At 54.3% G+C, this 12,993-nt stretch overlaps 1 protein-coding gene across 1 annotated transcript in view; it reads right to left on the minus strand.

Moving 5' to 3' along the window:
* Atx-1 (Ataxin 1) overlaps nucleotides 1-10,916 on the minus strand; it is a 49,789-nt gene extending 38,873 nt beyond the window's left edge. Inside the window, exon 1 of the mRNA XM_089580172.1 lies at nucleotides 10,760-10,916. Coding sequence (XP_089436298.1) covers nucleotides 10,760-10,793 — 34 coding nt within the window. The 5' untranslated portion in view covers nucleotides 10,794-10,916. The remainder of the gene's footprint in view (nucleotides 1-10,759) is intronic.
* Between the last annotated feature and the right edge of the window lie 2,077 nt (nucleotides 10,917-12,993).

Consider the following 12,993-nt stretch of genomic DNA (forward strand, 5'->3'; position numbering starts at 1 on the left):
GAGCCCGGGTCCGCGGAGGCGGCCGGCGTCGCAAGTGGCGCCCCGCGAGGCGGGCCAGATTTAGCGCGGGGAATGCGCTTTGTGGGAGCGAGGAGGCACCTCTTCTCCGGCCAGGAACCCTTTTGTGCAGCGCGCGGCGGCGGCCGTGATCGCGCCATCTGCGGGTCACGGGAGCGCGGCCGTTCCGGGAGCCTTTCTCGCGGCCTTCGCCGATCGGACGCGGGAGCCTTGAGGGCGCCTGCCGGAAAAGCGTATCGCCGCTCATTCACAGCCCGCGACACCAAGGTCCGGGCTTCTGCCGCGCGCCCTGCCGGCCATTTCAAAATAAACACTGGCTAATACTCTCGGAGGCGAATAATGCCGGAATCGCCAGTGGGCGCGGAGCCAGGCCGACGCGCGGCTTGGCACGATACTGAGACGTGTCGACGATGACGAGAGCGCGCAATTACGCCGCTGGGGCTGCGCCGCGCAGCCGTCGCACCGCCGGAGGCTCAACGCCTGGCCTGCGCAACATTTCCACCACAGCTCTCACGACTGGGCACACACTGCGTGTATCGACCGGAGATCTGAGATGCCGCCTATCAACGGAGGAAACAACTGCAACGCAAACGAAGCCTTCGTATCCTTACCACGGCCACTGCAGTCGGCGCAAGGCCCGCCGCTTGGTTACTTTGAAATGCAGACTGGCTCCCCTTTTGCACTCTCTTCTTGGTGTTTTTGCAAGCAAGAGTGACGTCTCTCCTAAAGAGCCGTTTCTACTGCTGAACGTGATCATCGCGAGCGTGCGACGGAAACTGCGAGGTCCGCCTGTCTGAATTAAAATGCTACCGTAGTTATGGGACAATTATCCAGTCGAAAACATTCGGAGGGCTCATTCCCAATGCCCCACATGACCAAACATTAATTCGGAGATCACCAACCCGCGTAATCACTGCGTCTTCGCAACAGACACCGGTGTTCGCGATGTGCCTGCTCCGTGCCGCCTCCTCTGAATTTCGGCGCGGCGACATCCTGAGCATGACTCAGCACAAGGAATACCGCTGCTCCACGACAGCAGGGCTCCTCCCCTAATGGTCGACCTTTTCACAGAGAGGCGCAACCCCGGGAGAACCTCGCTCCACGCTAAAATATAACAGTACTACGTCCAAAAACACCAGACTAAGAAGCAGGCAGGCATTATAAGAAATAAAGAGAAAAAAAAAGAACCTCATGGAATAGAGAGAGAGAAGGAGGTAGTCACAGAAGGGAGGCGTTCAAGACGGGAGAAAAAAAAAAAAAAACAGTTGACCGGAATGAACATCTGGTCGGGGCGGCGGTTCCCGACGGAGGGAGCCAGGAATCGCGTGGGCCACCACCGAGCGCGCGCGCGCGCGCGCATACACACACAAAACGCGTGGCGGCGGCTGCGGGGTACCGGCAGGAACGCGGTGCCGCGCGCGATAACGAGCCCCCCCCCCCCCCCCCCCCACTGGCGGGCCTACGCGAGCAAGCCGCCCATACCTGCGGCCCACGCTTCACCCGGGGGCCGCGCAGCCGTCCTTCGTGCGCCGGGCGCCGCCAGACAGCGGGCTCTGTTCGCCCATCGCTAACGGCGAGGGGGCCAGAGCAATAACAACGGAGCCCGTTCAATGCGCTCTCCCCTCCCCCCGGCGGTCCCTCCCCGTGAAAAGAGGAGCCCGGGACCAGGTGCGGGGGGGACCGCAGCGCGCTCTCTGACTCAGCGGTCCGAAGGCGAAGCGTGGGAGACCGCAGCGAGTACCGTTGCTGCCAGCGGTGGGGCACGCTGAGCGCGCGCCTTCACCTGTTGAGCCTCTGCGTGGGGCTGGAATTCCTTTGGGGCCGCCTCGTTCATTTTGGCCTCTGAAACGCGCCGGGCGAGAAAGGACGCCGAACAGCGGGTCGAGCTTCCTTGTTCACCCTCCCCAGCACGCGCTGCAAACGCGGACAATTAGTGCCAGCAGCAGCGTCATTGGAAACGAGAACACAGGGAAAAACTGCCACGAATGACGTCGATTACATAACGGGCTGCATTTTGACGTCACTTGGTGACGTCTCGCTTCAGCGTACTCCGCTCAGCGCGACACCCAGGGCGCGCCGATGTCATGGAACCCTGGCGCCGCGGTTCCGCTTCCGGCATCACCCCGGTGCCCACACGCAGATCGCGCGCTGACGCACAGGCACGCGGCCGATGGGCGGCATCCGGGACGCCGACGATCCGTGTCGGCTGCAGAGCGGATGGCCTTCCCGGCTCGCTTCATTTCGCTACATCTCCCGAGGGAATGCATCGGAGCAATAGCGACACCGGGAAAGACGGGGGAGTAACTTCGCCGCCGCATGCGCGTGATTTATGAAACCCCTGTCGAAACACTGAAGACAGTTTGGATTAAAGCCTGCTCAACTCACATTACGTATGGCTTGCGCGTGCATTTCCCTTCCTCCTTATCACTTTTCCTTCACCAATCACCACTTCTCTCCTCGCCTCTTATTGTCGCTCGTAGCTATATGCAACGGAAAAGAATGCTCCCTTGAGATAGTTGGCCGCAAATTCGCCATTCCACAAACACGACGAACGAGCAGTTTTGTCGGAAAGGAAAGGGCTGCGTGAGCTGTGAACATAAAAACTACGCTGGTTGATAACTGCCAGAAATAAGTTTCTTTCCAATCTCTTGCTTCGGTTCCTTTTATTATGCACGCCACTGAAAGGTCTGAAGCGAATGTTATTTACCTCCTTTTTCGACCCGTCGTACGAAGGTATAGCGTTCGCAGTCCCTTGAAATAATTATCTGGTGATCAAAAAGAGCAAAAAAAATAGCAATAATACTTTTTGATATATCTGCATTATATACCGCAGCTTTCAAACACTATAGCATCCTACTATCAAAGATCGATCTGTTTGCTCCCCGCGAAATTAATAATTTGCCCTTCTTTGTAGGCTTCGATAAATCATTTGCCTTCCGAACTCCGCTGACACTATACTACTTCTGTCTAATGGCATAGTTCGCAAGTGCACAGTTTGTCACAGTTTGATGAGCTTCTCAATAGTGCGAAAGAACCGAACGGGTCCATCTGGATGCGCACGACAGCACAGTGGTGTTCCCAAGCCGCAACCGAAATTGCCTCAATTATACCCAAAATTCCTCATGTGAGGCCCTTTTTTCCATCAGCTGCCGCAAAACTACGTCAATTTGGAAAAAGTGAGACAACTTCGGCTCTCAAAATGCTTTGAAACTCCGTAAACATCCCCTTTTCCCCATAGTTTACCCGTGATTTTCCCCGGAAAAGGGATTTTACCTGGAAAAGCTAAAATTGACCAAATGGAACATCACTGCGACAGCATAGATGTCCCTTGGCTGCGAACTGCTCAAGCAAGTAAGGGCCCCTTTGTTATGATTTCGAGCGGAAACGCCACTGTAGCATGCAAACTAAGGTTGAAGTCAACCGCCATTGTCTTTTTTTTTTCTTTAGCGGCAAGGCAACCAAGTATTTTCCATTATACGCGGCGCACAGCACGTCTTTCGACGGGAAGAAAAACTGTGGCAGGGCGCGAATTTCCCTAACAAGCAAAAGGCAGCCTCTAAAGCCAATGTGCAGATGCCACCAATCCCCTCCGCAAAAAAAAAAAAAAAAAAAAAAAAAAAACAAAACAAAAAAAAGCTCGCGGCATTTGCCCTTCGCGCATTGCAAAGGTCCGCAGAAGTCAACCCCACGCATATGCGAAGGGCGCGGCGGAGTAGGAACGTAATCGAAGACTGCGCTTTGTGACGCATGCAAACGTGAAAAACAGTTCCCACATGTTCCGAGGCTCGTGTACACATCATTCCTGCCTAATCTGCGGCACGACTGATTTGGAAAGCTACCGCCACTTGTCCCCAGCGTCAGTGGCACAGCGAGTGCTTTCAGACTATGCGACCTCGCAGGTTACATGCAAGCCGATTTGCGCTCTTAATAAGACAGGCAGTGCTCGACCTATGTACCATAAGCATGGCCAACTCTCGCCAGTATAATTATAAAACCATCAAACCTTGCGGATCCGGCCTGTCGAAACGTGTAAAGAGCGTACCGTTTCAGAGAGATAAAGGGTAAACTCCTTAGTGAAAAGAAAAATCAAGGAAGAACAGTTTTTTAGCCTTATATCACAGAGAAGCAGCCGATACATTCCTCTGCGTAGCGGACGGGAATTTTGGGGGAGGGGAAAGAGAATAATATCAATGCAGAAGTTTGGTTTGGTTTATGGGGTTTAATGTCCCAAAGCGACTAAGGCTATGAGAGACGCCGTAGTGGAGGGCTCCAGACAATTTCGACCGCCTGGGGTTCTTCAACGTGCACTGACATCGCACAGTACACGGGCCTCTAGAATTCTCCTCCAAAGAAATTCAACCGCCGCGGCCGGGATCGAACCCACGTCTTTCGGGTCAGCAGCCGAGCACCATAACCACTGAGCCACCTCGGCGGGTGAATGCAGAAGTTAGAAAAAGAAACATGATAATTGTTTAGAGAGCACTATTTCGTTTTAAGCGTGGAACGTTCTTTCCCTATTATGCATGTTAAATAAGATGTCGCCTTCGCAGAAATACCACCCGTCGAATACCTTGCTCTGCATAAGCTCGCACGGTTCTATTAAGCTTCGGACGTGTACCGCGTCAACCCATAACGACAGTCACCACAAGAAACAGCTCTTGCAACTTGGGTTTGCTTGTAAGAATATGTATGCGACGTTCAGAAGAACAGGCTGGTGATGAAGCCACGTGGCAGCAGAAATTCGACGACACCGTATAAACCTTGACCCAATGTTAAGCCGAGGAAAGTTGCTCCCGCCTAACCCAATTTAATCTCGCCCAAATCTATGAAAAGAAAAGACGAGGCGCGTAAAACAAAACCCCCCTGCCGACGGCGCGCACCCCGCAGCTTCTGCGTTGCACCGATGCGATCTTACATGATGCCTGCACGTCACTTATGGCGCTACGGATATATTAAATTTTGATTGCTTTTATTCTCTTGCCTCAAACCGTGCGTTAATGTTTCGATAATAGAATCCGTTTGTCATGATGAAAAAGAAATATAAACGGATGTTCAAAATCAACATGGCACCTATAAAAGCATACATCACGTTTACCAGGTACATGTTACAAGATAAACAGAAGGACGATAGACAGATTTAGCCTAGCGGAGACGTATGAGCGTAGACGTATACCAAATTAACGCATGACTGCTGCACGCACCTGCCACTGCGCGTGGGCAGCAGGCGTACGTTAATCTTGCATACGTCTACACTAATACGTCTCCGCTATGCTAAAACCATCGAACATACCGCTTGTTTATACGACACTGGCCACCCGGTCCTGCGCTCAGCACTGGCCGGAATGTCGTTCGACGTCTAAGCGTTTTGCGCGTGTAAACAAGCGGCCGGACAACGTGATATCCAGTGCGCGCTTGTCAGAGCTTCACACATGGCCGGCACTCAGACGCGGCTGTTTGTTTGAGTTTTTTAATTGCTACTGATCGATGACTGCCGCCGTATTCAAAGCAAACGACAGTGCGCACAGACCACTCGAAAGCTTCGCCTGAATTTTGAATTTAAGTTTAGCGATTTCAACCACATTAATGAACGTAGACGCAATGTTCACAGTGACGTTGCGCTATTCCTGTCTGTGCTGGTGTTTTCACTGTATAATAATAATAATAATAAAAAAAACTACCAGGTACCTCGTGTCTCGAGTCCGCGAGAATCCCTTAGAATTTCCGCGAAGCACTCGCTCCCATCGGCAGGCGGCACGAGCGCTGCGTCGGCGCCCAAACACGGCGGATGTCCTCGCTATCTCTTCGCGGAGGTGTTATTTCCGCGCCCAGACCTGTTTTCTCGCGCGTTGCCTGGTTATTCTGCTCGCGGCGTGACCCCCTTTTCCGCTCGCCCGCTTCCCACTTGTCTGTCAGGCGCGAGAAACGAACGCAGGATGTGTAAGCGGCAGTGAAACGCATCGATGCGCGCTTTCGACCCGCTTCGGCCGCCGCTTGGCTGGGCCACGAGGTATGCTCTTGAGGCCGGGACTCCGTGGTGGTCGATGGCCACCGCACACTGCTGTCGAAACGACAGGCAGGAGACACGGTACCGGGTACGGTTGCGACTGCGCACCTGATCATGCTTCCTGGCGGCACCATGCACCCCCGTGGTCCGGTACAACGGATCGCGGAGCCGGTTTCCCGGTCCGCTAAAACTCTCTAACAAGAGGTTTAACGCCGAGAACTGCAGTGAGTAAAGCACCTCCTCAAGGAGCAATTAAATTTCCAACGGCATCTAGATTAGAGTATTTTAACCAAAGTGAGATATTCTGCGAAGGCGCTCGGTTGCTGCAGACTAACTGCAACAAGAGGCGCTCTCGCGAAACCAGCTCGACGTCAGTGGGGAGCAGATCTGCCTTCGAAGCACGCGCATCCTGCGTCGAGTATGCGTACGTTTCAATTGACTTCCATGCACCCGGACATCTGTCACTGCTGTGCAAACGGGACCCAGCTGACTGCCTCCCCAGTGCAACTATAGAGTCGCTGCAGGCAAAAGTAAAACCGGGCCCCACACCCGTCGCGTTAGCTGCCTTTGCCACAGCACCACCACTGGAAACTGTCGCCTAGCGCGAGCCCGACCAACCACTGGGAAAAGAAAAAAGGTCGCACGGTCGACGAACGGAAGCAATTACCGCCAGCAACGACCGGCCTCGAGTTTTGCGGATTTACTTGGGAAAGCTTCGTGGAATCCTGCAGTACTGACAATCAGTGTACAAGAAACAAGACATCCAGCGCACATCTTGACCTTACACCTCCTCTTAGCCTCAACTGCGTATACAAATAAACAGCAGCGCGGACAAAAGGCATGGACGAAGAAAGAAATGCACATATACGACGAGGACAGGCGTAGGCATGTGCCTCTTCTTCGTCCATGTTTTTATTCGAGCTGCAGTGTACACTAGGGCTCAGAATGAACCAACTCGCCCAAACCATCCTTCTGACTCAACAGCTGTGCTTGGAAAGGACAGCACATGACGCGTGCGCACACAGCCAGCCGCGAAGCGTCAACCTATCGCGCTAGAGTAGCACGAACCACCAACCACGCTGCGTCCCGCTGTGTCACTCATTATCGGAAGCTCTGCTTATTCCAATCAAAACTCGGCCACAGGTATCCGTCGATAAAGTGCCTGCACAAGCGAAACCGAAGGCTGTCACTGATGGTGCAAGCCTCCGCGAAAACCGAAAACACCCTAAACATTTTTCTCCTCCACTTTCTTTCCTGAGCTGAAAGAGCAAAATTTAAGATAAAAGAGCCCGACTAAATTTGGGGCGAGGTTTCACAAAAGTGTCCTCACGCATATGCGCGATTCGCGCTTGGCTGGTGCAGTTCTCTTCGGCCGTGTCGTTGACCATGGGCTGTCGTCTCGTCGGCCATCACGACTGGCGCTGTCCGCCCTTGGAAAAGTGCGCGCTCATGGTGACGGCACAGAATGGCGACCGAGACCGGGCGTTATACGGTGCTACCCGGCATATACTGAGCGCATTACTGAGCCCCCCACCCATAAAAAAAAAAAATAAAACCTAACATCCCATCTCAGACTGCAGAGTCGTTTGCTTTGATGTTTATACAGAGGGTAATTATAACGCTCGAATTAAAGAGATGATTTAAAAAATGCATAAAGATATCTAAAGATATCTTATCAGCGGTTTGCACGATTTAATCCAAAGAAAAAAATCACCCCAAACAGTTTTGCTTCGCGCAGTTTCAGAAAACGTAAAAGGAGCAGTCTCATACCCAAAGCATAGTCCAAGAGAGGCGTGCGGCACCCCATACACGGCCGTCTACAAGGCACTGCAGTCGCACGTCGCCGCATCGCTGCATGGACACAGGCGGGCTATTTTAATGGTGCAGCCACATAAGAGCCGGAGTATCGACTGCGGTGTCGCGCGATGGAAAGCGATTAGTCGCCGCTAGCTGCAGTGGTGTCGAAACGCAGCGCACTTCTTTGAATTTCCGATGACTAATTAGCGCTAATCCGGTGTGATGCAACCAAGTATGTAACCTATAGGCTACAAAGCTCAACACATACGTCTTTGTTGTTTTTTTTTTTTTTTGTAAACGAAATGCGAGCGAAAGGGCGCTGCTTATTATATCGGAAAGATACTGAAAAATTGTCTCGCAGACAAACAGGCTTATTGCCACTACAAACAGCTCGCTTGCTTGTCGGCTACGCGCATACGATGCCGCTGAGCGAAGCCCCAGAAGGAAAAAAAAATTAAAAACAAAAAGGAAAAGTACGGGCAAGAAGGCGGACAAAAAAGGACTGGCGGCCATAGTCCTTTCTTGCGTGTTCCTGCCCGTGTCATTTCGCATTGCCATTTTCCGCACATACGGCGTCATATTCCCGGGAAATGGCGGCACGCGAACTGAAAAGATGAAGCAACCAAATAAAAACAAGAGCTCCGCTTCGTTACGTTTGCTAAGACAAATGTTACAAGTTCGCCGCTTGTTGGCCGACACTTCGTGCGCACACACTGGTGGCGCAAGAAACAAGCGCGTCGCGCGCCGTTATTGATGGGTCCGCGTGTGCTATATACGAAGCTGCGCAATTGTTTGCGCCGTGCACCGCAGATGCGTGCGCGTCAGCACGAGGAGGCACAATTGTTGCGAACTACGCCATTTATGGAACACGCGCGCGCAGGAAGGAAAGTCCAGTGGGCTCTCGCTCGGCCGCGCATCTGCTGCGGGAGGGCATCGCCGAGTGACCCTGAACTTGGCGTCCGCGCCTCAGCCCAATTAACGACAAATATCGCTGCCACGATGGCTCCCACACACTGCGAACGGCTCGGCCGGTGCGGTCTCTCGCGGCGGAACGTGCGCGCCACAGTGCGCACTGCTGCGGAGAGACCCAAATGGGCTGCTGCCTAGCCCCTCCGCGGCAAAGCCATACGCTGCTAAAGCGTCGGCGCTGTGTAACGGAGTCCTACACTGGACCGCTGTCGAGCGTCGTCCGATCATCGGGGCGGCCAAATAGAACGCGACGCTATCGCTACTTGTTCGCCGGGAACTCAAAACGAATGAGTAAAAAGGTGAACACGCGAGCTGACCGGTAAGGCAATGTAGGCAAAGAAATGGGAGGGGACACATTAGCTCCGCCGTAATGATACGATGCGATGGCGTTAATGCCCATATACGCGGAGTTGGTCATTCTCTACTAAACATTCATAGATGCCTGGGAGTCGTCCCCATGCCAGTTCCTGGCGCAGCGATGGCTGGTGCCGCCACCTGCCAGCAACCTCCCTCGACCAATAATTAATGTTACTGCCACGGTCGGCGGTTTATGCACACTCCGGTGGGCAGGTTGTGATGACGCCACAAGGTTGCCTGCCCTGGGTAGCCCGCTAGGTTGCTTCTCTGGGGATGTCTCGCCCACGGCTTACGACTTTTCAGCGACACGGGCTTCTTAACGTTATCGCATTTAAAGGTAAGAACGCGCTCAAGAAACCCAAACGAAAACATAGGCTGCACTGGGCCTGTGCCTTCGTCTGCTTCTCCGCTGCTTCTCTACACGTATCTATGTGTCTATTTAGAATGAGCCGAATGTGCCGGCTGGAACGCGGACACAGAAAAAGCGGTTTCTGCGTGTCTGGGAAGCCAGGCAGTGTTTAGAGTTTCCAGACATGGGCGCCGGCCTTTCGAGATGCAGCACGAAGCGGTAACAGTACCACCGGCCTTATTCAATTAAGCTGACCCTCAAATGTGTACTAACATTCATTCTTGGAGCGTGCGCCACGCAGTTAGCGTCTTTTAACATGCACTGACAGAAAAACGCGACAATTGGCAGTCAAAACAGTGCGGCTCGTGTATCTTCTGCCTCGCTGCAGAAATAAACCTCTCAGTGAGACAGCTGGCACTTGCATGCGCAGTCGAAACACTGCGAAAGCTCAAATAAGCTCGATGGAAACGCCGCCATCCCCGGAGCAACAAGCACGGAAAGCTGTGCGCAGCCACACGCACAGAACGCATGTGCCACTCGACGACACGCGCTCGAAATTTTGCGCAGCGAAATACTTAAGCGACGCAAAAACGCGCCACACGCAGTGCACTGCCCCAAAAGAAGGTTCCGCACGCGTTTCCCGGTTTTGAGCCTTGCCTCAGAAAGAACACACGCGGTACTCTCTCCGTCGATGTTGTTTTACTCCTCCTCAGAAGGTATTTCGCCAAAGCGGCGTATGCAGGAAAAATCAGACGCAATCCCAGATCACGTCTGCCTATGGAGCAAACATTAAGCTACAGCGTCGCGCATCCATCCACGCACCAAACATGGGGTTGCGACGGTGTCAGCGAGTCACGTCCCCAGAGGCGCGACGGAATGCGTGCGCCTCTTTCCCGGGAGAATGCGGAGGTATTCACTTTCAGCGACTGCACTGTCCGAGGCTCTTGGAGCGGAGAAACGCGGTGGTTCCTTTCTCCTCGAGGCGGCGGCCACCTCATCCAGCCCGGCCAGAAGAAGGCTCCTTGTTTTCCGCCCCGTTTGCTGCGGCGGTGCAGCGCGCGACCGCAACAATGATAGTGCTGCCGGCGGACCGCTCGCACGCAAAGCGAAAGCGCTGCACCGGGAAGCCTGAGATCATTTCCTGAGCTACGCGGAAAGACGTCTTGCACCAAATGCACGTCAACTGCGGCCAGACGGCGAACGCATTTCGTACCGCGGCTCCCAAGGGGACCCTGGTGCCGGCGCGAGGCAGAAGCAAAGCTCACCGTTGGGCAGGGCTCTCACGAGGTCCACGCTCATGGTGCGCGCCGTCCGCAGCGGAAGGGTTCGGGTGCGGGCCTCATGCGGCCCCAGCAGCGCGTCGTCGAATCCGGGCGTGCAGCTGCAGAGCGCCACACCGGAGCCGTCAACCTCTCCTCCGCAGCTGGAGAAAGTGCGCTCCTCGGAGAAAGGGGCCCCCGGAGGAGGCGGCCCAGTTCCTCCTCGCCCCCGCCGGAGAGGACTTGCTCGGGGGCTTCCCCCTCGCCGGCTCTTCCGTAACGCCTACTCAGGAATGCACGGCCGTACAACCGTCGCCGCCGCCGCTCGCTACACATACCGCGCTGCCCCCAAGCTGCGTGTGCACAGGTGCCTCCGAGGTCGCCGCACTTGCGGGAATGCAAACGAAATATGTCACCGCCGCTGACGCCGGGGCCCGCTCGGCCACTGCGCGCTCACGTGCATTCCGCACGTGGCCAGTTGCACAACAGGCACCCCCGCCGAGCGTAAATGCCCGCGGTTCCGCTCAGCCCCCCCACCCGCTCCTTCGAACCAAAGCCACTAAATCCTCCCAACGATGTCGCTGGATTCCTCGGGGCTTCTGCACCCGCGGACGCAGACCGACGCGTTACTGCACGCAGCGAGAGCGCTTTGATATCACAAAGGAGGCCGATATTATAGCGACGATGACGGTGATCGTAGTGATTATGTACAATCCCACCTAATCTTAAAACACCCAATATACCGAAGAACATGACACCACAGCCGCACGAGGGCTCTCGTCGAGGACGAGCTGACCAACGTCAACGTGACCACTAAACACGTGCAGCTTTTCTAAAAAATATATACAGCCCAAGGGGTTTGCTTCTGAGCCGTCCAGTGGGCCTCGCTAGCACGTTTGGCAGTCCTAGGCTTCGGAGGATTGAGGACGCCAGTTCCTCCCGCCTTCTATAAAATAAGGTTGCTGAATATGCAAATGAGCCACGCTGCAGAGCCCAGAAGCAAAACCCTGTATATTTTTGACGAAGGCTGCACAGTCGGGGACGAAAGTCTCTGGGCCGCGTGATGTGCAAACGAAGCCAACAGCTCTATTATTACCCGCCAGTTGAAGGCCACATTTGAGGAGGTGAAAGCCAAAATTCCCTTCTTTCCCCTCCGTCCCGCCGCGGGGGCTCAGTGGTTACGGCGCTCGGCTGCTGACCCGAAAGACGCGGGTTCTATGCCGGCCGCGGCGGCCGAATTTCGATGAAGGCGAAATTCTAGAGGTCCGTGTGCTGTGCGATGTCAGTGCACGTTAAAAAAAACCCCAGGCGGTCGAAATTTCCGGAGCCCTCCACTACGGCGTCTCGCATAGCCTGAGTTGCTTCGGGACGTTAAACCTCAATAAACCAAACCAATAAACCAATCTTCTTTCCCCTCCGCGGCGGCTTTGCGGATCACGCGGTCCACAGACTTTTGTCCCAGACTGTAAATGTGCACACGGGCGCTGCATGCTCCCGAACAGGGTTCCTACGCATACGTCATCTTCAAAGGAGACGCCACAAAAATGATCCCACACAGTGGCGGGGCCCTTCGCCAACTTCCCGGGCACCACCTTTTTTTTTTTTTTTTATGCACCATTCATCGGCGATAACCAGCTACCGACTCCCCATCAACATTTACATGGGCTCGACTCGAGCTGTCAGAAACACTCGGAAGATACACGTTGAACCGCAGCTGTACGCTGACTGGTCACGCAGGGATTAACCTGTCTCACCAGCTTGGCCGCGAAACCAACGTCCGGGCTTCTTTGATCCCCTGGCCAAATTAGGCATCGGGTGATGACGCAGAAACATACACAACATAGTTCTTCGAACATTATGAGATTATAAGGCAGGCTAGGAAAACTCTTCCCCGAACCACACTCTTCCCTCATTACAGAGCAGGAACACATCTTTCGCAAGGTACACGTACTAGCCCAATCGTGACACCACACAGGAGCTTCATATCCCGACAGCGCCGCACACCATATTGCCCCATATGCCCCACGATCGTGGCAAATGTGGATTATACACAATATACGCCTGCAACGCCGCGGTCACCTCGCCACATTTCCCTCAACCACCTACCCCTACACGCCTGGAGCGCCTGACTTACCTCCTGACGTCGGGCCCTGGTGGACCAAGCGCTCCGGTTCGAGATACCTCGAGACAGGTCAGTGAGAGCCGCCGACTCTGTCGCGTGATGCATCTCTGCTGCCGCC

This window comes from Amblyomma mixtum, chromosome 3, assembly GCF_055824585.1.
Source record: "Amblyomma mixtum isolate Tamu chromosome 3, ASM5582458v1, whole genome shotgun sequence".
NCBI lineage: Eukaryota > Metazoa > Arthropoda > Arachnida > Ixodida > Ixodidae > Amblyomma > Amblyomma mixtum.